This window comes from Geotrypetes seraphini, chromosome 8, assembly GCF_902459505.1.
Source record: "Geotrypetes seraphini chromosome 8, aGeoSer1.1, whole genome shotgun sequence".
NCBI lineage: Eukaryota > Metazoa > Chordata > Amphibia > Gymnophiona > Dermophiidae > Geotrypetes > Geotrypetes seraphini.
Genome location: NC_047091.1, coordinates 180,721,954 through 180,747,945, shown reverse-complemented (window position 1 = coordinate 180,747,945; position 25,992 = coordinate 180,721,954). Strand labels below are relative to the sequence as shown.

Below are 25,992 nucleotides of genomic sequence, written 5' to 3'. Positions count from 1 at the left end.
TTTCATGGTTAGGCTCTGGTCTAGTGTTACACCCAATACCTTCATGGTAGACCGAATAGGATAACTAAGCTTGTTGATGCATAGTGATGTTTTGGTGTCAAGTGGGTGTGGCGAAGCTATGAGCAACAGCAGCAGCAACACATCTTCCTTGTGCACACCGGGAGGGAACCTCTGCAGAACCAGGGTCAAACTACCCCAGCGACCGACCTTGCCAAAAAGTCCAGGGCTCTGGAGCAGGACCAAGCACGCCCAAAGCCCACCCACTCCCTTCCCAGCTCCTTGCTTGTGCGCGTGCCAGGTTCGGTCTCACCCATCCATCCTTTCAGGCGGTGGTGCACGCTCCTTGCTCGAGCTCAGCTCCCTCCCCCCAGATCTCATTTCTGGCATTGCCTCTAGTCCGTGCAAACTGAGATGGACAACGAGGCGGCAGCTCCGTGTTCGCTCCGTCCGCTCGCACCATGCCTGGCTTTTAGGAGAGCAGCAGCCGCCACCACAGCGTCCAGTTCTTCCCGTGAGAACCAAGTAAGTGGAAGGCTCCCTGCCCATTCCCTGTCCCCCGGTTCAGCTTTCAGTCCCTATGCTCTTGGTAATCATTTCAGCGCTTTCCCTTGCTCTCTTTCTCTGCCTCGCGATCCCCCTGCAGTCATGGATGATGTAGTTTGGGGGGAGGAGCCAGCATGCAAAAAACTGCGAATAAGCGAAATAAGTGTAGAAAACGCGAATACAGAAGGAGACATGTATAGAAGAAATTCCTTTGTGGACTTTATCTAGACACCCTGTTTTTAAAATTAGTCTCCATGTCCTTATGCTTCCTTGGCTTAGTATGCCTCTTATCTGTGCTTTAGGTGATAAATTTGTATCAGATGACCCCAGAGATGTGGGAGGAGAGAATAACTGCATGGTACGCAGAGCATCGAGGCCGAGCCAGGTAAATGTCTCTCCTAGTCAATTTTCTCTCTTTATTTTCATCGTAGCTCTTCATAGGTGAAAATTTGTGTGTTAAAATTCCATGCATGAGACAGGCTTTTCTTGTGAGATAAGACATGTGGCCTTGAATGTTATGCAGTTTGGTAAAGTGATTTTTAAAAAAATGAAGAACAGGACTTAGGGACATTTGGAGTATTGAGATAGGACAGACAATTTCTGCATCTCAATGGCAAAAATTTTGGTCCTGGAGAATACATACTACAAGGTCAGCATCTATGAGTCAAACATGGATGTTTTTATTACATAGAGTTTTATGGACCCCTACAAGATTACAGAAATTAGATAGTAGTAGATCTAATAGATGCTGGCATTGTAAGATAGAAGTGGGGACATTAGATCATTTATTATTCTTTTGTCCCTGTATTAATTCCTTTTGGAAATTAATTTGGCCCCAAATTAATAAATTATTAGAAAATCATGTTGGACTATCATATGATACAATATTATTTGGAACAACAATGAGAACACAGAGTCCGATATCAGCTAACAATAATAAACTTTTATTAATTCTAACAGGGGTCGCCATTCAGCAAATTACTCAGAATTGGAAAGATTACACTAAATTAAATTACACTTTCTGGTGGAATTCAATTTGTCATATATATAAAATGGAAAAAGTAATGGCATTACAACAAGGTTATATTAAAAAATTTAATAAAATATGGGGACCATTGACAAATTATTCTACTGATCAGATATCATAACACATGTATAGAACATATAGAGGGGGTAGGGAAGGGAAAAATATTGTAATAATAATATGATATAAAATTTTGATAAAGGGTTTCTTTAATTTACAATGTAAGAACATTTATTGATAATTTCAAGTGTTTCTTCATAATTGAATGTAATACATGTATTTCACTTGATGTAAGAATTTAAAAAAGAATAAAAATTATTTACAAAAAAAAAAAAAAAAATGAAGTATCAAGCCATCCGCCATCCCTGTTGTTGATACCCTAGTAATTGAGTTTTCTTTTCTGAAAAGAGATGAAGCAGAAATGGAATATCTGAAGATTGCGCAAGATACGGAAATGTACGGGGTAAACTACTTTACAATTCGGGTGAGTCAACAGGGGGAAAACAGTAGTGTCTTTTCTTGGAACTGGGTAGCTCTTGTCTGTCTCCATGCTGTGTGTATATATGGGCAATGTAAGAGGGCTGGAAAGAGGATCTCGAGGAGCAATGATGAGACATAGTATAGGCAGCTCATTATATCATGACCTCCAGTATCTTCTGCCCTGCTAGCTGAGAGTTGCCACTCAGAGTGTGAAAGAAATTGGATGGGTGATTAGAGATGTATTTTTCGCTCCATAAGACGCACCCTAGATTTAGAGTAGGAAAACCAGAAAAAAAACATTCTGAACCAAATTGTGTACTAATATATACCAGACTCTACACCCAGCCCCCCTCACTCCCTGCACCCAATCCCACACTCCCTACCAGGCTCTGCACCCTGTCTCCCCTTCCCTGCCAGGCTGATCCTTTCATTTTTCATATACACACAATAGATATAAATTATCAAAACTGACACATTTTGATCACTAAATTGAAAATAAAATCATTTTTCCTACCTTTGTTGTCTGGTGATTTCATAAGTCTCCTTCCTTCCTTTCTTTCTTCCTTCCTTCCTTCCTTCCTTTCTTCACTCAGGCCTAACAGTTGCCCCTTTCTGTTCCCTCCCTCCCATGTTCCAAGTTCGTGCCCCCCCCCACTGCCTTCCAGCCTTTGTTCTTCAACCTACCTACCTCCCATGTCCCGAGTTCGTGCCCCTTCACTGCCTTCTAGCCTTTGTCCTTCGTCCTCCCTGCTGCGCTGAAAACTGCCATCTCCCTCCCTGCCATGCTGAAGCCTGCCTACCCTCTGCCAATACCTTCTCCTCTGGCCCAGTCTGCTGCCGTGCTGGAAACTGCCTTCCTCCCTCCCTGCCTGGCTGAAGCTTGCCTACCCTCTGCTGATTCCTCCTCCTCTGGCCCTGGTCTGCCGCTGCACTGCAGCTCAAGGAAGGTAAGGGCCAGCGTGCAGCGATTGCACGTGTCGGCCCAAAAGCCTTCTTCCAACGTCAGAACTGACATCAGTTCTGACATCCGGAGAAGGCTTGTGGGCTGGCGTTATGCAATCGCTGCATGCTGGCCCTTCCCTTCCTGGAGTTGCAGCGCAGTGGCAGCCAGCAGGGAGCAGCGGCAGTGAGCAGGGATTAGGAGAAGCGGATCAAGAAGGTGGGTGGGGAAAAATGGCGGGGGCGGGCATCAGTCATCCCGTGTACCCCCAACGAGTGGGACATTGGAAAAAGGTACAATGGGGTGGGTGGGGGTGTTTAAAAAAGTTACCATCGCTTCATAAGACACACACAATTTTGGGTGGAATAAAAGTGCATCTTATGAAGCGAAAAATACAGTAAGTTATCCAAGCTCTTTCATAATGAACATTGCTGAAAACTATACCGAGCATGATATTTTAGGAACCCCATCTGAAATCTCCTTTTTTTATATTATCTTTGTTGGGTTGGCAATGCTGAGGAATAAAAGATATGGAGCTCTTGCCTCGTGCCTCTGCTCTACACAACCCTTGTGCATCTTTCTCTCAAAGCACTCGACATACTGTTTCTTATCCCAGGACAAGCAGGCAGCATATTCTTGACTGATGGGTGACGGCACCGACGGAGCCCCGGTACGGACAATTTTAGAGTGATTGCACTCTAAGAACTTTGAAAGTTCTAGTAGGCCGCACCGCGCACACACGAGTGCCTTCCCGCCCGACAGAGGCGCGCGGTCCCCAGCTTCTTAGTTTCCGCGGAGCTAAGAAGACGCGTGTTCCAACTGCTGTTGGAAAATTTTTTCAAATTTTTCTCGCCTTCCCGCTCGCGCGTTAATTTCTTGTCGTGATTTATTCACCTTATCGTTTCTTTCTTTTATTTTAAAAAAAAAAAAAAAAGTCAATTTTTTTCGACTTTTTTCCGGTCAGCCCCGGCGGGGCCTGTTGGCACCATCGAAGCCTCGGGCTTCGATTTTGCTACGGCCGTTTTTCCCTTCATGCCCCCTTCACCGGGTTTTAAGAAGTGTCAGCGGTGTGCCTTCAGTGTCTGGGTCCGGACCATAGGGCAGAAACGTGCACCCGCTGCAGTTCTCTCCAAAAGAGAACTCTAAAGAATCGCCAAATTCAACAGCGAATCCTTTTCGGTGCCGCCATGGAAGTTCCCCCGGCATTGACACCGTCATCTTCCTCCAAATCGGCACCGGTGACTTCGACACCGCAAGATCCATCCTCGGTGTCGCACCCTGTAGGTAAGCCGGCTAAGAAGCCATCCCCTACTGTCCTTAGCCCGCCAGTCCAACAAGCAGTGAGCCAAGTCCTGCAGACTGCGCGCCTTCCTCGCAAACGCTCCGCTCCGCTCCTATTGAAGTCACTGCCTCTTCATCGGCATCGACTTCGCCTGAGCGTCGAGCTGCACCGCAGGTACTGAGCAAGAAAAAAGCGGTACCGGTGCCATCGGGACCGTCTCTGGATGAGAGAATAGCATCCATCCGTCAGGTCCAGCTTAAGGAGCAGTTACAACACTTGCTCCCGGCTCTGCTGACTCCGAGCCCTCCAGTGTCGGTACCTACTGAGCATTCGGTGCCGATCGTCGAACAGCCTGTTTTGTCGGCATCGACGTTGTCGGCACCGCAAAAATCTGTTTCTATGCCTGTTCTCTCGGCGGAACCGAAGTCTCTTCGACGCACTGCTTACTCGTCTTCGGAGCCGGTGCCGTTCTCTGACACCCGTACTGCTGTACAGTCACCTGGTACGGTGTCCATGAGGTCTGGTAAATCGGTACGCAAAACCAAGCATACCGAACCTTCTACCCCACTTTCTCTGGGCCGTCTGTCATCGGTACGGGACCCTGATTTGTGGGATGATTCTGATGACCCCCTCGGTACCGAGGCAGATTATTCCTCGGAGGAGGATATTCCATCGGTGCAGGATCCTGCTGGTAAGCCAGAGCACTCGTCCTTCACCAAGTTTCTTAAGGAGATGTCGGACACCCTTTCCATCCCTCTAGAGTCTGACTCTAAAAAATCCAAAGCATTTCTTGATGCTTTGGATTTTGACCAGCCTCCAAAAGAATTTTTAAAGTTACCCCTCCATGACATCTTGAGGGAAACTTTTTATAAAAATTTAGAAACTCCTCTCACCGTTCCAGGAGCCCCTAGGAAGCTGGAATCGCTTTACAAGGTGATTCCTATTCTAGGGTTTGACAAACCCCAGCTGCCCCATGAATCTCTGCTGGTGGAGTCCACCCTCAAAAAATCGGCAGGCTCTAGTGTATATGCCTCTGTCCCTCCTGGCAGAGAGGGCAAGGCCATGGATAAATTTGGTAAAAGACTTTACCAAAATGCAATGCTGGCCAACCGTTCAGGTAACTATGCGTTTCACTTCTCTTTTTACCTGAAACATTTGATTCAGCAAGTCTCTTCTTTTCAAAAGTATCTTCCTGACCGTAAGCTTCCTGCATTCCAACAATGCACTTCCAGTCTCCTACAACTCAGGAAGTTCATGGTCCGGTCCATCTATGATACTTTTGAACTCACATCCCGAGCCACGGCTATGTCTGTAGCGATGAGACGATTGGCATGGCTCCGAGTCTCCGACCTTGATGTGAACCACCAGGACCGCCTTGCCAATGCTCCCTGCCTGGGTGATGAGCTCTTTGGAGAATCTATGGATACCACCACTCAAAAGCTCTCTGCCCATGAGACGAGGTGGGATACTTTGCTGAAAAATAAAAAGAAGCCTCCTCCTCCTCGTCCATTTAGACAGCAGCCATCATATCAGAGGCGATTTTCTGCTCGGCCAGTTCAGCCTCAACCTCCACAACCTCGGAGGCAGCGGCAACAGCACCAACAAGCAAGTCAGCAACAGCCGCCTACCATAAAGCCTGTCACTCAGACTAAGCCGACTCAACCCTTTTGACTCCCTTCTCCTGGGCATTGCCAGTCTCCCTCCCTCCTGTCCTCTTCCACAGCCCATAGGAGGTCGATTAACCATTTTTCACTCTCGATGGGAGGTAATCACCACCGACCAGTGGGTGCTCTCGATCATAGCCCATGGCTACTCCCTCAATTTTCAGACTCCTCCGCCGTTAGGCCTGCCAAAAGAGTCTGCTTCCAACAAGTCTCAGTCCCTCCATCTCGCTCAAGAGGTTCAATCCCTCCTTCTTCTCAATGCCATCGAAGAAGTTCCTCAAGATCAGCAAGGTCAGGGTTTTTACTCCCGGTACTTTCTAGTTCCCAAAAAGACCGGAGACCTCAGACCCATCTTAGATCTCAGAGATCTCAACAAATGTTTGGTCAAGGAGAAGTTCAAAATGCTCTCTCTTGCCACCCTCTACCCTCTTCTCGCTCAGGGCGACTGGCTATGCTCCCTCGATCTCAAAGAGGCTTACACACATATTCCTATCCATCTGACGTCCAGGCAATATCTGCGCTTTCTCATCAATCAACATCATTATCAGTACAAGGTGCTACCTTTCGGCTTGGCCTCCTCTCCCAGGGTATTCACCAAATGTCTGATTGTGGTAACGGCCTATCTCCGCTCTCACAACTTTCAAGTCTTCCCTTATCTGGACGACTGGTTGATCAAAGCTCATTCCCCTCAGGGGGTTCTGCTTGCCACCAATCAGACCGTTCACTTCCTTCGACTATTAGGGTTCGAAATCAATCTACCCAAGTCTCACCTCATTCCGACCCAGCGACTTCAATTTATTGGAGCCGTGCTGGACACGGTTCTGATGAGGGCGTTTCTTCCATCCAACCGCCTTCACGCCATCCTCCATCTCTGTCAGCAGGTGTTTCAACAGATTACCATTTCTGCGAATCACATGATGGTGCTATTGGGGCACATGGCTTCGACAGTACATGTCACACCCTTCGCACGTCTCCACCTGCGTACTCCTCAATGGACCTTAGCTAACCAGTGGTCCCAAGCGACGGATCCTTGTTCACAACACATATCTGTGACCTCGTCTCTTCGACAGTCGCTTCTCTGGTGGTTGACATCTTCAAATCTATCCAGAGGTCTGCTGTTCCATCTACCTCCTCATCAACTAGTTATCACCACAGATTCCTCCCCCTCCGCCTGGGGAGCTCACTTGAACGAATTCCAAACTCAGGGATTTTGGATTGCCCAGGAAAAGAAACACCACATCAATTTCCTGGAACTCCGAGCGATGTTCTATGCCCTCAAGGCGTTTCAACATCTTCTCTTTCCTCAAGTACTACTCATTTGCACAGACAATCAAGTTGCAATGTACTACATCAACAAACAGGGAGGAACGGGCTCTCGCCTGTTGTGTCAGGAAGCCCAACGGATTTGGTCTTGGGCGACAGCTCGTCACTTATTTCTGAAGGCTGTCTACATTCAAGGGGAACAGAATTCCTTAGCGGACAATCTCAGCAGAATTCTCCAACCTCACGAATGGACTCTCGATCCCTCGACTCTTCAGTCCATTTTGGCTCAATGGGGCACTCCTCAAGTGGACCTTTTTGCAACTCCCCACAACCATCAGCTGCCCCTGTTTTGCTCCAGACTCTCCTCTCCTCACCGTCTGGCGCCCGATGCATTTCTCCTGGATTGGACCAGTCTCTTCCTATATGCTTTTCCCCCTCTACCGCTCATGCTGCGAACACTGTTCAAGCTCAAGAGGGAACAAGCCACCATGATTCTCATCGCTCCACGGTGGCCCAGGCAGCATTGGTTCTCCCTTCTACTTCAACTCAGTTCCAGGGAACCCATACCTCTTCCACTGTTTCCTTCTCTGCTTTCTCAGCATCAGCAGACCCTACTGCATCCCAACCTACAGTCTCTGCACCTGACAGCTTGGTATCTCTCGGGCTGACTTCGGCTCACTCACTCCTTTCTCAGCCTGTCCGCTCTATCATTGATGCTTCCAGGAAACCGGCCACGCTCCAGTGTTATCAACAGAAGTGGTCTCGGTTTTCTTCCTGGTGCCTCTTACATCACCATGATCCCATGTCTCTAGCAGTGGACTGGTGTTGGACTATCTTCTTTCCTTGTCTGACTCTGGTCTTAAATCTACTTCTATCAGAGTTCACCTTAGTGCCATTGCTGCCTTTCATGAGCCAATTCATGGAAAACCCCTCTCGGCTCATCCTTTGGTTTCTCGGTTCATGAGGGGCCTTTTCAATGTGAAACCACCTCTCAAGCCTCCTCCTGTGGTCTGGGATCTCAATGTGGTTCTTTCCGCTTTAATGAAGCCTCCTTTTGAACCTTTGGCCACAGCGCATTTCAAATTTCTTACCTGGAAAGTGGTCTTCCTTATAGCTCTCACTTCTGCCAGGAGGGTCAGTGAACTGCATGCACTAGTGGCCGATCCACCTTTCACTGTTTTTCACCATGATAAAGTGGTTCTCCGTACACACCCCAAGTTTCTTCCTAAGGTTGTGTCTGACTTTCATCTTAACCAGTCCATAGTCCTACCTGTATTTTTTCCAAAGCCTCATTCTCATCCAGGTGAACAGGCTTTGCATACCTTGGACTGTAAACGTGCTCTGGCTTACTATCTTGAACGTACTAAGCCCCACAGATCATCTCCTCAACTATTTTTGTCCTTTGATCCTAACAAGTTGGGTCATCCTGTATCTAAACGCACTCTCTCCAATTGGCTTGCTGCTTGCGTTTCTTTCTGTTATGCTCAGTCGGGCCTAACACTGGAAGGTTCTGTCACGGGCCACAAAGTTAGAGCTATGGCAGCGTCTGTAGCTTTCCTCTGATCTACTTCCATTGAGGAAATCTGCAAGGCTGCTACTTGGTCCTCAGTTCACACTTTTACATCACATTATTGTCTGGATACATTCTCCAGACGGGATGGACACTTCGGCCAATCTGTTTTACAAAATTTATTTTCCTAATGGCCAACCTTCCCTCCATCCCTCTTTTTGTTAGCTTGGAGGTCACCCATCAGTCAAGAATATGCTGTCTGCTTGTCCTGGGATAAAGCACAGTTACTTACCGTAACAGGTGTTATCCAGGGACTGCAGGCAGATATTCTTGCGTCCCTCCCACCTCCCCGGGTTGGCCTCTTAGCTGGCTTATCCTAACTGGGGACCGCGCGCCTCTGTCGGGCGGGAAGGCACTCGCGCGTGCGCAGTGCGGCCTACTAGAACTTTCAAAGTTCTTAGAGTGCAATCACTCTAAAATTGTCCGTACCGGGGCTCCGTCGGTGCCGTCACCCATCAGTCAAGAATATCTGCCTGCTGTCCCTGGATAACACCTGTTACGGTAAGTAACTGTGCTATCTCCCCCCCCCCCCAATATTCTTTCCTATAACTTTAGGGTATAGTTGATATACAGAAATGTGTGAACTAAATGTATGCTCACAATCCTGAAAGCAGCCCGACTACGGGCTTTCTCGTATTTAGAGCAGGCACGTGTTACTGAAGGGCAGGGGGTGGGGAGGAAGGAAATGAAGAACAAAGACACAAGAAAAAGGGAAGGAGAGAGGTAGAAGGAAGGAAGCAAGTATGGACAAAGGGAGCAAGAGAAAATGGCTAGAGAAGCACAGAGATGGGAATGGAGCTACACAAAGAACAGGGGGATTCAAGACAAAGTTAGACAAGTTCCTGCTGAACCAGAACGTACGCAGGTAGGGCTAGTCTCAGTTAGGGCGCTGATCTTTGACCAGAGGTCCGCCACGTGAGTGGACTGCTGGACATGATGGACCACTGGTCTAATCCAGCAGCGGCAATTCTTATGTTCTTATATGTAGTGGAGGGGCTGAGGGAGAGGAAGTTCAGGGCTCTATTCGAAGAATGAAAGAGTAAAACTTCAGAGGGAAATTTAGAAGAGAGAAAGGGAAGATGGTAACTAGAAGGCAAAACAGAAGGAAGGAAGAAATTCTTGGAGATACATATGAAAACATAAGCGGTAAGGTATCATTCCTGCAAGTGAGTACATTGGATTTTTCTGGAAATTTTATGGTCAATGGAAAACATTCAGTAACATTACCACCTGCAGTGCACCAAGGGAGACTGATTGCTACCAACTTGTCACCATATTTTGCTGTTAAATCTTTACTTTGATTTATTGAAAAGCCTTCAGGGGAGCATGCATGATTTTATGCTTTGTGATTTTCAGCTTTTGCACCATATGACAGAAAGAATTGCTGTAGTTGTTTTATGAAGGCCCTTCGTTCTCATAGGTATATGGAACTCCATAACTAGCATAGCAAAAGTGAAATCCTTTGCAGGTGGAAATTGATCTCTCTCCCTTTTTATTTAATTTGACTTGTGCACAGAATAAGAAGGGAACAGAGCTGCTGCTTGGAGTGGATGCTCTGGGGCTTCATATATATGACCCTGATAATAGGCTGACTCCGAAAATTTCCTTTCCTTGGAATGAAATCCGTAACATCTCGTATAGCGACAAAGAGGTAGGTAAAGTACTTCTCAGATCTGTCCTCACAAGAACCTTAGTGATTGCTTGCTTCTAAGAACTGAGATCAGCTCACACCCTTCACCTTTGTTTCTTCCATCTTCTAAATCTTTTCTTACTTTTCTTTCTCATTCTTTTCCTTCTCTTCTTTTGTATCGCCTTCCTTCTCTTCCTCCTTCCTAGTCTTCCTACATGTGACTTAGTGGTTGGGACAGGGAAGCTATGCTTCAGATCTCACTGAAGCTCCTTGTGACCCTGGGCAAGTCACTTAATCTCCCCATTGCCCCAGGTACATTAGATAGATTGTGAGCCCACCAGGACAGACAGGGAAAAAAGCTTGAGTACCTGAATAAATTAATGTAAACCTTTCTGAGCTCCCTTGGGAGAACGGTATAGAAAATTGAATAAATTGATTCTTTGTCTACCAGACCAGTCCAGAGTAAATGCGTTATGCTGTTCAGCCAGCAGATGGAGTCAGCCTTTAAGATCTGTGAGCTCTGCCCTATATAAAAATACCTGCTCTTCAGTAGTCTCTTTCTCCAAGACACTTCATACTACTAAAGACTGGTTTGAGGTAGATCCTGAATCCAGTTGAGCTGGAGCAGTTGGATAACCTGCATTTTGGGGGGAATGTTAGGAATTATCAGACAAGGAATAGAAAGAAAAGATGAAAATGGTCTAATGCCTTTGTATCGCTCTATAGTGCAGCCACACCTTGAATACCGTTTGCAGTTCTGGTCATCGCTTCTCAACAAAGATGTAGCAGGATTAGAAAAGGGACAGGGAGTTGAGAGTCTGATTTACATGTGAGGTTTACGACTGAGGATTGGTTGCGGATTTGTGAGGAGGTACAAAAGGCATCTCATCGTGTCTTAGTTCAAGAAAATGCTTATAAGGTTTTAACCAGATGGTATTGACCTCCAGAGAGGGTGCACCGCAGGTTACTAATGTCTCCTGGCGATGTGGGGTGACACCAGGATCGTTTTATCATATTTGGTGGGATTGCTCGATAATTAAGAACTTCTGGCTTTTGGTAACATCGGTGATGACTCAGTGGATTCAGGACCCAGTTCAGATCTTGCCCCAAGCCTGTTTGTTGGGCACCCAAAATCTAAGGAAATGGCCCTGGCAGACTACACTGGTGCACTTGGGTCTCGCGATTTCTAAATGTCTTATTGCCCTGTATTGGAAACGCTCCATTGCTTCTACTAAGGAGGAATGGTTACTCAAGTGTAATAAGTTGGCCCAGATGGAATGTCTGGCAGCTAAACCTTTGGGATTTTTTGTTTTTTTTTTTTTAAAGTTCTTTATTCATTTTAAATTTCTTACATCAAGTGATAAATATATAATACATATAATTTTCAATATACACTTGAATATCCATCAATATATATTTTAATACAAACATATATAAAAACCCCTTTTGCAATAAATTATAAATCATCTGTTATTATAATATTGTACCCACCCTAACCCCTATTATTTGATCTATCCTTGTGCTATGATATCTGATCTTTAGAAAAAAGAGCCAATGGTCCCCAGATTTTATTAAATTTTTTAATATGACCATGTTGTAACGCTATTGCTTTTTCCATCTTATATATATGGCAAATAGAATTCCACCAAAAAGTGAAATTTAATTTTGTGTGATCTTTCCAGTTTTGAGTAATTTGTTGTATGGCGACCCCTGTTAATATCAATAAAAGTTTATTATTGTTTGCTGATATTGGACTCTGTGTTCTCATTGCTGTTCCAAATAAAATTGTGTCATATGTAAGTCCAACATGATTTTCTAATAATATATTAATTTGGGGCCAAATTGTTTTCCAAAAGGCATTTATACAGGGACAAAAATAGATTAAATGATCTAATGTCCCAATTTCTACCTTACAATGCCAGCATCTATTAGATTTAGAACTATCTATTTTTTGTAACAGAGTAGGGGTCCATAAAACTCTATGTAATAAAAACAACCATGTTTGACTCATAGATGCTGACATTGTAGTATGTATTCTCCAGGACCAAAATTTTTGCCATTGAGTTGCAGAAATTGTCTGTCCTATCTCAATACTCCAAATGTCCCTAAGTCCTGTTCTTTTTTTTTAATTTAAAAATCCATATAATAATTTATACCATTTTGCGGCTTGGTGTCCCAAAAAATCTGTCTGAAAGCAAAGGATTTGCAAACTATATTGAGTATTAAGATTCTTCCATTCAGGGAACCCTTCCTGAATGGCCTGCTTCAATTGCATCCATTTAAAATATTGTGTTATGTTCAATCCAAATTTCTGTTGCAATTGTGAAAAACTAAGCATGGATCCATTTACTATAACATCATTTAAAGATCGTATACCTGCAATTATCCATTGCTTCCATATTATTTTGAATCCACCAATTTTGATCCTGGAGTTTACCCAAATGGATTGATTTAACGATTTAGTTATTGGATCTGTTGTAATATTACTAATAAATCTTAATGTTTTCCATGTATCTAATAAAATTCTGTGATCTTTATATCTCTTGGGCATTGTTATACTTATAAGATGTTCCGGATATAATGGAAACAAGAGTCGCCATTCTAAATATAACCAGTCTGGTACATTCTCCATGAGGTCTGGGAGGATCCAATACATACCCTGTCTTAAAATATAGGCTTGATGATACCTATAAAAATTTGGAAAATTTACCCCTCCCTCTCTAATTTGGGATTTTTTGAACAACAAGAGCATACTTGGTTTAAAATATTTCAGTGCCTTTGATCATTCAGGGGGTGGGGGGTGGGGGATGGGAGGTGGAGATACTTGGTGGGCCCTATGAAGAAACCACAGAGGGTTCATCCCATGGGGTATACATATTTGTAGGGTGGGTCGGTGGGTGGAGGTTTTGTTGATTGGATGTGGGGTGGGGTTCGTGTTTATAAAGCGGTTTTGTTGTGGTTTTCAGTTACATTGTTTGGTGGAGTTAACCAGTTTTTACTTTGTCTGATATTTTCTTGAGCCTACTTTGAGGTCTTTGTGGGCAGAGATTGGCCTTGTTATTTTTTTTGTGCTGTGTCCTCAGAGCTTTGTATTGTAACTAAGCTTGTTGTTATTATATACAGAAATTTCTAATAAATATTTAAAAAGAAAAGGGATAGGGAAAGGCGATGAAAATGATAAAAGGGATGAGACGACTTCCATATGAGGAAAGACCAAAGCGGCTAGGGCTCTTCAGCCTGGAGAAGAGATGGCTCAGACATGGCTGAGGCCAATAAAACACTGAGTGGAGTGGACTGAGTAGATGTTAGTCATTTGTTTATTCTTTCCAAAACTACTAGGATTAGGGGGCATGTATTGAAGATACTAAGTGAGAAAATATTCTTTAGCGTCCTGGCACAGAAACGGATGGATTTCCGCTCCTCTGCCAGCAGGTGGAGACTGAGACACCAGCTTTTGACTACAGTACAAGTGGGCTGTGCAGTTCCTCTTACAATCATTTTTTCTCAGCAGGTGGAGTCTGTGCTGAGGTTTGTTTTGGGCCTGTTGGATGTGGTTAGGGAATTTTTCTGGTCCCTTTTTGCTGTCCGGATAGAGCTTGGGAGGGTCCTACCAACCTTAGGAGTGCCACACTCGAAAGGGTCGAGTCCCTCCCTCCACCTCCCCAGGTTTTCTGTGTTTAGAGGAGCTTCAACTGTACACCTTGCCACCGATACCGGCATTGACTACAGTTTAGAGTGCTATGTGGGGTCTGTGAGAAGTTAAAAATCCAGAAATAAACAGAGCGTAAAGTGGTCCCGAGGCCGCCGTTTTTGTATGGCATTGTTGTACGTGGGTTTTTGGCGCATTCAGTATGAGCGCTTCATAAAAGCAGCACAAGTGCGTGTAATGTGGGCACTGAGCGGTGGATGCAGCTGGCAGGTGCATGAAATGTTCCGGCCGCCTTGAGGGGGACCCAGCTTTGACTATCGGTGTGTCGGGTTCCCCTTCACGTATTTACAGTTCGTCAGCAGGGGATGCTAGTGACACCTGGGCCTCACCTGCCGCCCACTCCAGGGTTTCCTCGGCTGCCGGCAGTCTGTCAGATTTGGGCTTGCGGACCACTGGGGAGACTGGGGAATTCCCTTGTCGCTGAGGTTGGGGCTACTAGCGGTGTTTCTGTAGTGGTGGGGTCGAGTTTGGCTTCAGTGCCGCGTTTGATTTCAGGTGTCAGTTTAGCGATGGCATTTCCCTCAGTTTTGGCAGGAAACGCGTCCATGTTGCCCACTGCCTCAGGCGACCTTCCTCCTGTCTTAGAGAGTCAGGAACAGGTCTTAAATGTGTCTTTTGCTCATGCTATGATTTTAGATTGCCGTCAGGGTTGTTGAGCCCTGATTTTATGTTAGCCATGTGCAAAGCCTATTTATGTTACTATGTGCAAGTCTGGGGGTCCTGCTTCAGTTCCAGGGGTCGTCTAGGGTTTTTTCTCCTTTCCTCAGCCACCCCATTCAGTCTCCTGCTACAGTTGTCTCTGTACAGCCCCTTCAGCCATCGTCCAGGCAGCCTCGGGTGTCTTGAGACGAGGTTTTCTTTTATGGCTGATTCGTTTCTTCCAGATGGGGACTTGGGTCTTGGGGAGGATTTTCCAGATACGTTGGGGAGTCTGATGTTTGGATACAGATTTTTTTTCTGAGTTGCTGGTTGGCGAGGGTGCGCATTTTTCCTCAGAAAGAGTTGCAGGAGCTCTTTCTTCAGATGTCTTCAGTTTTACACTTTGAAGAGGCAGCTAAGGACCCCCCTCGTGTGGTGGACCCTCTTCTTAGAGGGATCCGGTCAGCATCCCACTCTTTCCCTATGCATCAGGATATTCGGGATGTAGGGCATGCTTCGTGGAACGTTCGGATATGCTTTTGTGATTGACGTGGTCCATGGTCAGACTCTACCTGATGGGGATAGATATGCCTTTAAGTCTCCAGCGGTGGCTCGGCTATTGCTCGCAGACATACCATGCCGGTGAAAGGCAGCTCTGCCTTATGAGATCCTCAGGACCGTAAAATGAAAACTCTACTTAAATGCAGTTTTGATGGGGCTGCCCTGGCTGTCCAGGTGGCGAATTGAGGCAGTCTGGTGACCTGGGCTTTTGTTCCGGTGGTCTGCAAGAGTTATTGACCGCGAAGCGGCTGAATGGTCCTTTGTGGATCAGGAAGTTCTTAAGATTGAGCTGGGAGCTTCTTTTTTCTCTGATGCCATGTATGATTTGTTGGGTGCCTCAGTCAAGTTCGTGGCTCTAGGTGTGACGGGCCGCTGTACTCTGCGGCTCGGGGTTGGTTGGCAGATGTAGCATCTAAAGGCTAGGCACAGTAGGTTTTCCTTTTGGGGCTCCTCAGGGAGGAGTCAGATAAGCTGGTTCAGGCCTTGAGTGCCTCTTTTTTTTTTTTAAATTCTTTATTCATTTTTACATATTACAACAAGTGTATAAGAAAAATCATTCGAACTTATAAATATACACTTGATTAACTTGCATATATCATTAAAAATATAACTTTTCAGCCAATACCTATATTCTATAATATTTTGAATATTATGAACTATTCCTAGTATCTAAACAATTGATATCAAGTTAGAAAACCCTCCCAACCCCTCCCTCCCCTTATAAAAGTTCCAATCCCAATACATTAAAAACAGTTAAATACTCTTATACATTATAGGATTTAATATTTATTACCCACTCACACCCTTCCATGTCAAATATTTTACTTGCCTCAGTAAAGCAAAAAAAAGCAAACCCCAAAACAAACCCTAAACATCAGAGGACCGACCTCACCAGGTTTTCATGTGGTAGTTCTGCCTACAGACGTTTGAGTGGATTTCATAGGTACCGTCCTGGCCTGGGTGTGACTTCTTTTACTTCCAGAGGACGTTTCTTCCAATGCGTGTGTTGCGTGTCCTTCCCACGGTTCCAGTCAGAGCCCGGTTGCGAGAGTTTTACTGGGGATGGGTCAAGATCACAATGGATCAGTGGGTCCTGGAAGTGATTTGAGACAGTTATACTCTGGAGTTTTCATGTCCTTTGCCCAGGGCTGTGGAGTCAGAGTCGGAGGAAATTTCGGGTACCTGTAGTTGGAGTCGGAGTCAGAAGTACAAAAAACTGAGGAGTCGGAGTCGGAACATTTATCTACTGACTCCATTTTTGAACTTGGCATACCAATCACGAGCGATTCTTTCAGTTATACCATCCACTATATACACAGCACAAATGTTGCGAACAGCTTCTGCGGCCTTAGAACCTTGATTAAAAGCAAAAAGAAGGTGGTGTCGAAAATGCTCATTTCTCTTAACTTGACATTCCATTTTAACGATCTGAAAATTAACCAGTGCTGTGGAGTCGGAGTCGAGGAGTCGGAGTCGGAGGAAATTTCGGGTACTGGAGTCTGAGTCTGAATACAAAAAACTGAGGAGTCGGAGTCGGAACATTTATCTACCGACTCCACAGCCCTGCCTTTGCCAGATCGTTTCCTCTCCTCTCCTTGTCAGGCAACTTGGAAGAGATGGGCTTTTTGGCAGACACTGATCGGGTTGCTTGACTTCAAAGCAGTAGTTCCTGTGCCTCCTCAGGAGATTTGCACTAACGGATACTCTATTTACTTCGTGGTGCCCTAGAAAGAGGGATCTTTGCAGCCCATTTTGGATCTTAAAGGTATCTACAGAGCTCTCTGGGTTCCATCTTTTCGCTTGGCAACCCTGAAATCGGTAATTCTGGCCATCCAGCCTATGGAATTTCTGACTTCTCTTGACTTGACAGATGCCTATCTGCATGTTCCCATTCAGGCCTCTCATCAACTCTTCCTATGCTTTGCGATTTTGGGAGAGTATTATCAGTTTTGTGTGCTTCCCTTTGGTCTACTGCACACCTTCACTAAGATTATGGTTGTAGTGGCAGCTGCACTGACATTCCCTAAGGTCAGATATGAATGATATGATCTCCCATAGGACTTTGCTGATATAGATGTCAGCCTAGCATTGCTAGCAGTCACTCTATCTGGACGATTGGTTGAGTCTAGCGAAGTCATTTCAGGAGAGTTCCAAGGTCATGGCTCGGGTTGTGGAGTTTCCACAGTTCCTAGGGTGAGTGGTCAACCTATCCAAAAGACAGTTGACTCCATCTCAGCGCTTGGAATATTTCAGCGTTCTTTTCGACTTCAGTTTGGGGAGAGTTTTTCATTCCAGTGGCCAGGGTGAACAAATTGCAGAGGGAGATTCGCTCTCTGATGGATTGCCGATGTCTGGTGGCGCAAGGCTTTCTGCAGGTCTTGGGGTCCATGGTGGCCTCCTTGGAAGTGGTCTGGTAGGCTCGGGCTCACCTGTGTTCTCTTTAGTATATGCTGCTTCAGCGGTGGTTGCCACAAATGCAAGATCTGGACTCTCTGGTCCCGCTTCGGGGGGTTAGTTCAGCGCAGCCTTCGCTGGTGGCTCCAGTCTTCAAATTTGGTTCAGGGAGTGAGTCTCAATCATCCCCAGTGGACAGTGCTTCTTATGGATGCCAGTCTCCTCAGTTGGGGAGCTTAATGTCTCAGTCACTTAACACAGGGCTGCTGGTCACCAGTGGAGGCGTCCTGGTCGATCAATGTTCTGGAGACTAGAGCCATTCGGTTAGCATTGGTGGAATTTCAATCCTTGCTGGAGGGCAAGTCAGTTCACGTTCTCTCAAACAATGCCACAGCGGTGGCCTATGTCAATCATCAGGAGGGCACCAGGAGTCATTTGGTGGAGCTGGAGAACTCTCTGCTCATGGAAAGGGCGGAGGCTCATCTTCAGGACATCCCAGCTTCTCACATTGCTGGTGTGGACAATGTCCAGGTGGATTTTCTCAGTCATCATGAGCTGGATCCCAGCAAGTGGTATCTTGGGCTGGAAGCCTTTGAGTTGATTGTTCAGTCCAGGGGTCAGTCCAGGATTGTTCAGTCCATGGATCTCAGGACCATGGGTGCCAAAGCCAAAGTGCTACGGTTCTTCAGTTGCTGCATGGATTGCCAGGCTGAGGGGCTGGATGCTTTGGTGCAGGCTTGGCTGACGGATGGCCTGCTGTATGTCTTTCCTTCCATGGCATCTGGTGGGCAGAGTTCTTCTTCAGATTGCTTGACACGCAGGACGCGTGAATATCGTGTCTCCGGACTGGCCCGGGCACCTGTGGTATGCGGATCTGGTTCATCTGCTAGTGGCAAGTCCTCTCCTGCTGCCCTTTCTTCTGTCTCAGGGTCCCTTTTGTCTTATGGCTTGGCTCTTGAAAGGGCTCGCCTAGGGAAGAAGAGATAATTTGGATAAGGTGCTCTCCACTCTCACGGTCTTGGAGGATGTCCACCTCTCGGGCTTATGTCCGTATTTGGCTTCTTTTTGAAGAGTGGTGTTCTGCGCATGGTATGGTTCCCCTGCCTCACATCCTGGAATTCATAAAAGTGGTATCGGGAAGCCCTCTGGGTTCTTTCCAGCATGTGGTTGTTTTTTGGTCTAGGACTTTGGCTCCATTCTCCTTCAGGGAATTTTGTTTTGACATTTGCTTTGTTATAGTGCATTTTTATAGGACCAAGGTAATCTATCCTAATCTGGCATTTACATTCTACTGAATCCCCAAAGGTGCAAAACGGATTACAAAAATAATAGAAAAACTACAAAGGCCAGAAAACTAACTGGGAAAACATAAGTAAAATCAGCAAGTCAAAAATACAAGTTAACAACATAAAAATGTTTTAAATAAAGCTCATTTAAGAGAACGATGAAAGGAAGAATATGAACATGAACATCTAAGATTCTTAGGTACAGAATTCCAGCACTGAAATGGCTTGAAAGCTGTAGGAACTCTGAGTTTTCTTAAATCTGTCTCCATCTGCTGGCCGAGGGGTATAACCCAATCATCTTGGACTGGCCTGGTTAAACTTAAAGGGAAGGAAATTTAACAGGTAAGAGCAAATTTGATTTTCAGTTAAAAATACCAGAAACCGAAATTTTGTACTGTTGTCATAGTACCTCTTCCCCCTCCCCCCACCTACCTTACAATCAGTGGTAGTCTTGTGGGCAGGAATGGTCCACAGTTGCTCTTGCCCATGCCATCTCTACTCTCATAGTGGCTGTTGAGAACTTCCACCTTTCATATACCATTTCTTTCCTGATACTTGTGCTTTCAATAGGTGGAAAGTATGTTTGTGTCTGGGCTACTGAACTCTCTCTCTCTCTTTTCTTGCATCCCTCCAGGGATTCAAGACAAAGTTAGACAAGTTCCTGCTGAACAAGGATGTACGCTGATAGGGCTACTCTCAGTTAGGGTGCTGGTCTTTGACCAGAGGGCCACCGCGTGAGCGGACTGCTGGGCAAGATGGACCGCTGGTCTGACCCAGCAGCAGCAATTCTTATGTTCTTCCCTAATCTCTTGCATGTGTGTTCCCCCCTTCTCCCCCAAGTCATCTCAATTCCAGGCTATGCTTTGTTCCCTTCAATTTTCTCAGAGCACAAAGTCTTTAACCCAAAAGTTAGCTCTAATTTGCTGTTTTTGTCTGAGTCTATAGTAGAGAATGACACGGGGAAAAAATCTGTCCCCGTCACCGCCCCGTCCCTGGCCCACCATCCTCTGCACCGCCTCGTCACCGCCGTTCCCTTCACCGCCCCGTCACCGTCATCCCTTTCACCGCCCCGTCACCGTCCCCGCTGCATCCATATAAGCCTTAGTACTGTAATATTTAGCTTATTCCTTTCTTATAAATCTGCTTTCCACATCTTCTCATTCAATTCCTTCCATCCACTGTGTGTTTTCTTTCTGCGTCTTCCATTTGCTGTTACTGTGCCTCTCCCTTCACCCCCCCCCCCAATTGGTCTAGCACCCATCTTCTTCCCTCCGCTCCCCCATAGTCTGGCATCTGTCTTCTTCCCACTCTGTCTTCCACATTTCCCTTCAGGGTCTGTTCCTCTCCACCCTCCTTCAATGTCTGTCCTATTCCTTTCCACCACCACCCTTCCCTCCCTCCTTTACCATCTGTTCCTTTCTACCACCCTTCAGCTCCGCTCGCGTGGCCTATATATCTACCTTTCTCCCTCTTATTTTCATGGCACATTACAATGTATTATCCCAGGACAAGCAGGCAGCTATTCTTGACTGATGGGTGACGGCACCGACGGAGCCCCGGTACGGACAATTTTAGAGTGATTGCACTCTAAGAACTTTTTAGAAAGTTCCAGCTCGGCCGCACCGCGCACGCGCGAGTGCCTTCCCGCCCGACAGAGGCGCGCGGTCCCTCAGTTTCTTAGTTTCCGCGGAGCTAAGAAGACGCGTTTTCAACGGCTGTTGAAAATTTTTTCCTAACTTGCCTTCCCGCTCGCGTAAACGTTTGGCTAATTTGCCTTTTTTCTTTCTTTTATTTTGTTAAAAAAAAAAAAAAAAAAAAATCTTTCAAATTTTTCCTTCAATTTCGGTTTTCCCCGGCGGGGCCTTCTGCCACCATCGAAGCCTCGGCCTTCGATTTGGCGGAAGCCGTTTTTCCTTTCATGCCCCCTCAACCGGGTTTTAAAAAGTGCCAGCGGTGTGCTAGGCCTATATCTCTCACGGACCCACACAACTGGTGTTTACAGTGTTTGGGTCCTGAGCATCAGGCCTCCTCTTGCACCCGCTGTGCTACTTTGAAAAAACGAACTTTAAAAAATCGCTTAATTCAACAGCGATTGTTGTTCGGTGCCGAGATGTCCGACCCCGTTCCTTCGACTCCGGCTTCGGCACCGATTCAGTCGGCACCCTCGTCTTCGACGCCGCGTGATTCCACACCGGCATCCCAACAGTCAGGTAAGCCGGCTAAGAAGCCTTCCCCGCTGGAACGTCTTCCGGCCTCGAGTGCAGTGAGCCCAATCCTGCCGCCGGTTCGACGCCAGCGGAAGCGCTCCGCCCCTATAGAGGTGAGTCCCTCGACATCGGGCTCCTCATCTCCGGGGCGTCGAGCGGCACCGCAGGTACCGCAGAAGAAAAAAGCGGTACCGGTGCCATCCCTCGATGACCGCATTACGGCCATCCTCCAGGTGCAGCTGAAGGAACAATTAGAACGACTCCTTCCTGCTATCATGACACCGAACCTTCCGGTGCCAGTTCGCACCGAGCCATCGGTACCGGTTGTTGAACAACCTGTATCGGTACCGATTGTGGAACCCGTTTTAACCACTTCCACTGTTTCGGTACCGCTTCACCTAACCTCATCGGTATCGATGCCAGTCCTTGCACCGGAGCCGAGAGCTCACCATCAATCGGTGCAGACTTCGGCACCGGTGCGTCCGATAACTTCTCCGGACACGGTATCGATGAGGTCGGGTAAGTCGATACGCAAAACCCGACACATGCAAACGTCGACACCTGAGTCTCGGGACCATTCTTCCCATGTAAGGGACCCTGATCTGTGGGGAGACTCAGAGGAACCCTTTCTTTCTGAAGGAGAATGTTCCTCAGAGGAGGAGGATTCGGCTGTCCCTGACCCATCCTCCAAACAGGCCACTTCCTCTTTCTCTAGTTTTTTGAAAGAGATGTGTGAGTCCTTGTCCATTCCTTTGGAGGCTGAATCCAAAAAGTCTAAAGCTTTTTTGGATGCCCTTGATTTTGATCAGCCTCCAAAGGAATTTTTGAAACTTCCCCTTCATGACATCCTGAGGGAAACTTTCTATAAGAATTTAGAGACTCCTTTAACTGTCCCAGGGGCCCCACGTAAACTGGATTCTCTATATAAGGTAATTCCCATTCCTGGGTTCGACAAACCTCAACTACCACATGAATCCTTATTTGTCGAATCCACCCTTAAAAAGACTTCAGGAGCCAGTGTATATGCATCTGTCCCTCCTGGCAGAGAAGGAAGGGCCATGGATAAATTTGGTAAGAGGCTCTACCAAAATGCTATGTTAGCTAACAGGGCTAGTAATTATGCTTTTCATTTTTCTTTTTATTTAAAGCATCTCCTTACCACCATGGCTTCTTTCGAGAAATATCTTCCTTCACGAAAGCATTCCGCTTTTCACACATGCTTGTCGTCTCTTCTCCAATTGCGTAAGTTTATGGTGAGATCCATATATGACACTTTTGAACTTACATCCAGAGCGACAGCAATGTCAGTAGCTATGCGTCGTTTGGCCTGGCTTCGGGTATCCGAGCTTGATGTTAACCATCAAGATCGGTTAGCCAATGCCCCATGTCTAGGGGATGAGCTCTTTGGGGATTCCATGGACTCAACCACACAAAAGCTCTCTGCTCATGAGACGCGCTGGGATACCCTGCTCAAAAATAAAAAGAAGCCTCCTCCGCCAAGACCATACAGGCAGCAATCGGCCTATCAACGCCGTTTCACAGCCCGTCCATTGCCTACCACTGCTCAACAACCTAGGCGTCAGAGACAACAGCAACGTCAGCCTCCCAGACAACAGCAACAGCAACAAGCTGTAAAACAACCTCCTCAGCAAAAGTCACAGCCCTTTTGACTTCATTCTCCGCAGTATAGCCAGTATCCCTATTCCTGCTCTCCTGCCTCAACCAATAGGAGGTCGACTTTCTCTGTTCCTCAGCCGGTGGGAAGTAATCACTTCGGACCAATGGGTCCTCAACATCATCCGCCACGGCTACTCTCTCAACTTTCAGACTCTCCCACCTCAAAGCCTGCCAAAAGAGTCTGCTTTGAACAGTCCTCAATCAGCCCTCCTTATTCAGGAGGTCCAATCCCTCCTCCTTCTGAACGCTATAGAGGAAGTTCCTCTAGATCAAAAGGGGCAGGGATTCTACTCCCGCTACTTTCTAGTTCCCAAAAAGACAGGAGATCTCAGACCCATCCTGGATCTTCGCGATCTCAACATTCATCTCGTAAAAGAAAAATTCAAGATGCTTTCTTTAGCCATCCTTTATCCCCTTCTAAATCAAAACGACTGGCTATGCTCCCTCGATCTCAAAGAGGCTTACACTCACATACCGATCAATGTAACCTCAAGACCATATCTCCGATTCATGATCAATCATTGTCATTACCAGTACAAGGTGCTACCCTTCGGTCTTGCCTCATCTCCAAGGGTATTCACCAAATGTCTCATTGTGGTGGCAGCTTTTCTACGCTCTCACCACCTGCATGTATTTCCTTACCTGGACGATTGGTTGATCAAAGACACTTCTGCCCAAGCGGTCCTTTTGGCCACCAACCAAACCATCCAGTTTCTACAACTTCTGGGATTCGAGATCAATCTACCCAAATCCCATATCATTCCCACTCAGAGACTTCAATTCATTGGAGCGATCCTAGATACACTCCTCATGAGAGCTTTCCTGCCATCCAATCGTCTTCAGACCCTTCAGTCTCTATGTCACCAGGTACTTCCTCTGCCGTCCATCTCAGCAAGGCAAATGATGGTTCTCTTGGGACACATGGCATCCACAGTTCATGTCACACCTCATGCCCGTCTTCACCTGCGCACTCCTCAATGGACCCTTGCGACCCAGTGGTCCCAAGCATCGGACCCTTGCTCACGACACATATCTGTGACATCATCTCTTCGTCAGTCTCTGCAATGGTGGTTGGTATCCTCAAATCTATCCAGAGGTCTTCTGTTCCATCAGCCTCCTCATCAACTAGTCATCACCACCGACGCCTCCCTGTATGCATGGGGAGCTCACTTGAACGAGTTCCAGACTCAAGGTCTTTGGTCAGCCCAGGAGAGGAAACATCAAATCAATTTCCTGGAACTCAGAGCGATGTTTTACGCCCTCAAGGCCTTCCAACACCTTCTCTTTCCTCAGGTCCTTCTGTTGTGCACAGACAATCAGGTTGCGATGTACTACATCAACAAACAGGGTGGGACAGGCTCTCGCCTTTTATGCCAGGAAGCCCAGAAGATCTGGACTTGGGCCATAGATCATCATCTCTTCCTGAAAGCTATATACATTCAAGGGAAACAGAATTCCTTAGCAGACAAACTCAGCAGAATTCTCCAACCTCACGAGTGGACACTCGATCCCGTAACTCTGCACTCTATCTTCAATCAATGGGGCACTCCTCAGATAGACCTCTTTGCAGCTCCTCACAATCATCAGCTGCCCCTATTCTGCTCCAGACTTTACTCTCCACACCGTCTAACAGCAGATGCTTTTCTCCTCGACTGGTCGAATCTGTTCCTGTACGCCTTCCCTCCTCTACCTCTCATGTTGAGAACCTTGTTCAAGCTCAAGAGGGAACGAGCCACCATGATTCTGATTGCTCCGAGGTGGCCCAGGCAACATTGGTTCTCCCTTCTACTTCGACTCAGTTCCAGGGAACCTTTTCTTCTTCCTCTGTTTCCTTCGCTGCTTACGCAACAGCAGGGAACCCTTCTGCATCCCAACCTCCAGTCTCTACACCTGATGGCTTGGTATCTCTCGGGCTGAATTCGACTGATACTCTTTTATCTCAGCCCGTTCGTTCCATTCTGGATGCCTCCAGGAAACCAGCCACTCTTCAATGTTACCATCAAAAGTGGACGAGGTTTTCTTCCTGGTGTCTTCTTCATCATCTTGATCCCACTTCCCTAGCGGTGGAGACGTTGTTGGATTATCTTCTTTCTTTGTCTGATTCTGGCCTGAAGTCCTCTTCCATCAGGGTCCACCTCAGTGCCATTGCAGCCTTTCATGAGCCAGTCCATGGAAAACTTCTTTCAGCTCATCCCCTGGTATCCAGGTTCATGCGTGGGCTTTTCAATGTGAAACCACCTCTTAAAGCCCCTCCGGTTATTTGGGATCTCAATGTGGTTCTTTCAGCTTTAATGAAGCCTCCATTTGAACCTTTAGCTACTTCTCCTTTCAAATTTCTCACTTGGAAGGTACTTTTCCTTATTGCTCTTACCTCTGCCAGGAGAGTCAGTGAGCTTCATGCACTGGTTGCAGATCCACCTTTTACGGTCTTCCATCATGACAAGGTGGTTTTGCGTACACATCCAAAGTTTCTCCCCAAGGTTGTCTCGGAATTTCATCTCAACCAATCCATTGTTCTACCGGTTTTCTTTCCCAAGCCTCATTCCCATTCTGGGGAACAAGCTCTGCATACTTTGGATTGTAAAAGGGCTCTTGCTTACTATCTGGAGCGTACGAAACCCCACAGATCAGTTCCCCAACTTTTTCTGTCCTTTGATCCGAACAAATTGGGACGTCCTGTTTCCAAACGCACGTTGTCTAATTGGCTAGCAGCGTGCATTTCTTTTTGCTATGCTCAGTCCGGACTGACACTGGAAGGTTCTGTCACGGCCCATAGAGTCAGAGCAATGGCAGCATCTGTAGCTTTCCTCCGTTCCACTCCTATTGAGGAAATCTGCAAAGCTGCTACTTGGTCCTCAGTTCACACTTTTACATCTCATTATTGTCTGGATGCATTCTCCAGAAGGGATGGTCACTTCGGCCAATCGGTATTACAAAATTTGTTTTCTTAAATGGCCAACCTTCCCTCCATCCCTCTTTTTGTTAGCTTAGAGGTCACCCATCAGTCAAGAATAGCTGCCTGCTTGTCCTGGGATAAAGCACAGTTACTTACCGTAACAGGTGTTATCCAGGGACAGCAGGCAGATATTCTTGCGTCCCACCCACCTCCCCGGGTTGGCTTCT

The 25,992-nt window shown here is 46.5% G+C and overlaps 1 protein-coding gene across 1 annotated transcript in view; it reads left to right on the top strand.

Annotated features, from left to right (window-relative positions):
* NF2 (neurofibromin 2) overlaps positions 1 to 25,992 on the top strand; it is a 190,145-nt gene that overhangs the window by 35,057 nt on the left and 129,096 nt on the right. Inside the window, 3 exon segments of the mRNA XM_033954223.1 lie at positions 846 to 928; positions 1,976 to 2,051; positions 10,283 to 10,417. Of these exon segments, the coding sequence (XP_033810114.1) occupies positions 846 to 928; positions 1,976 to 2,051; positions 10,283 to 10,417 (294 nt within the window).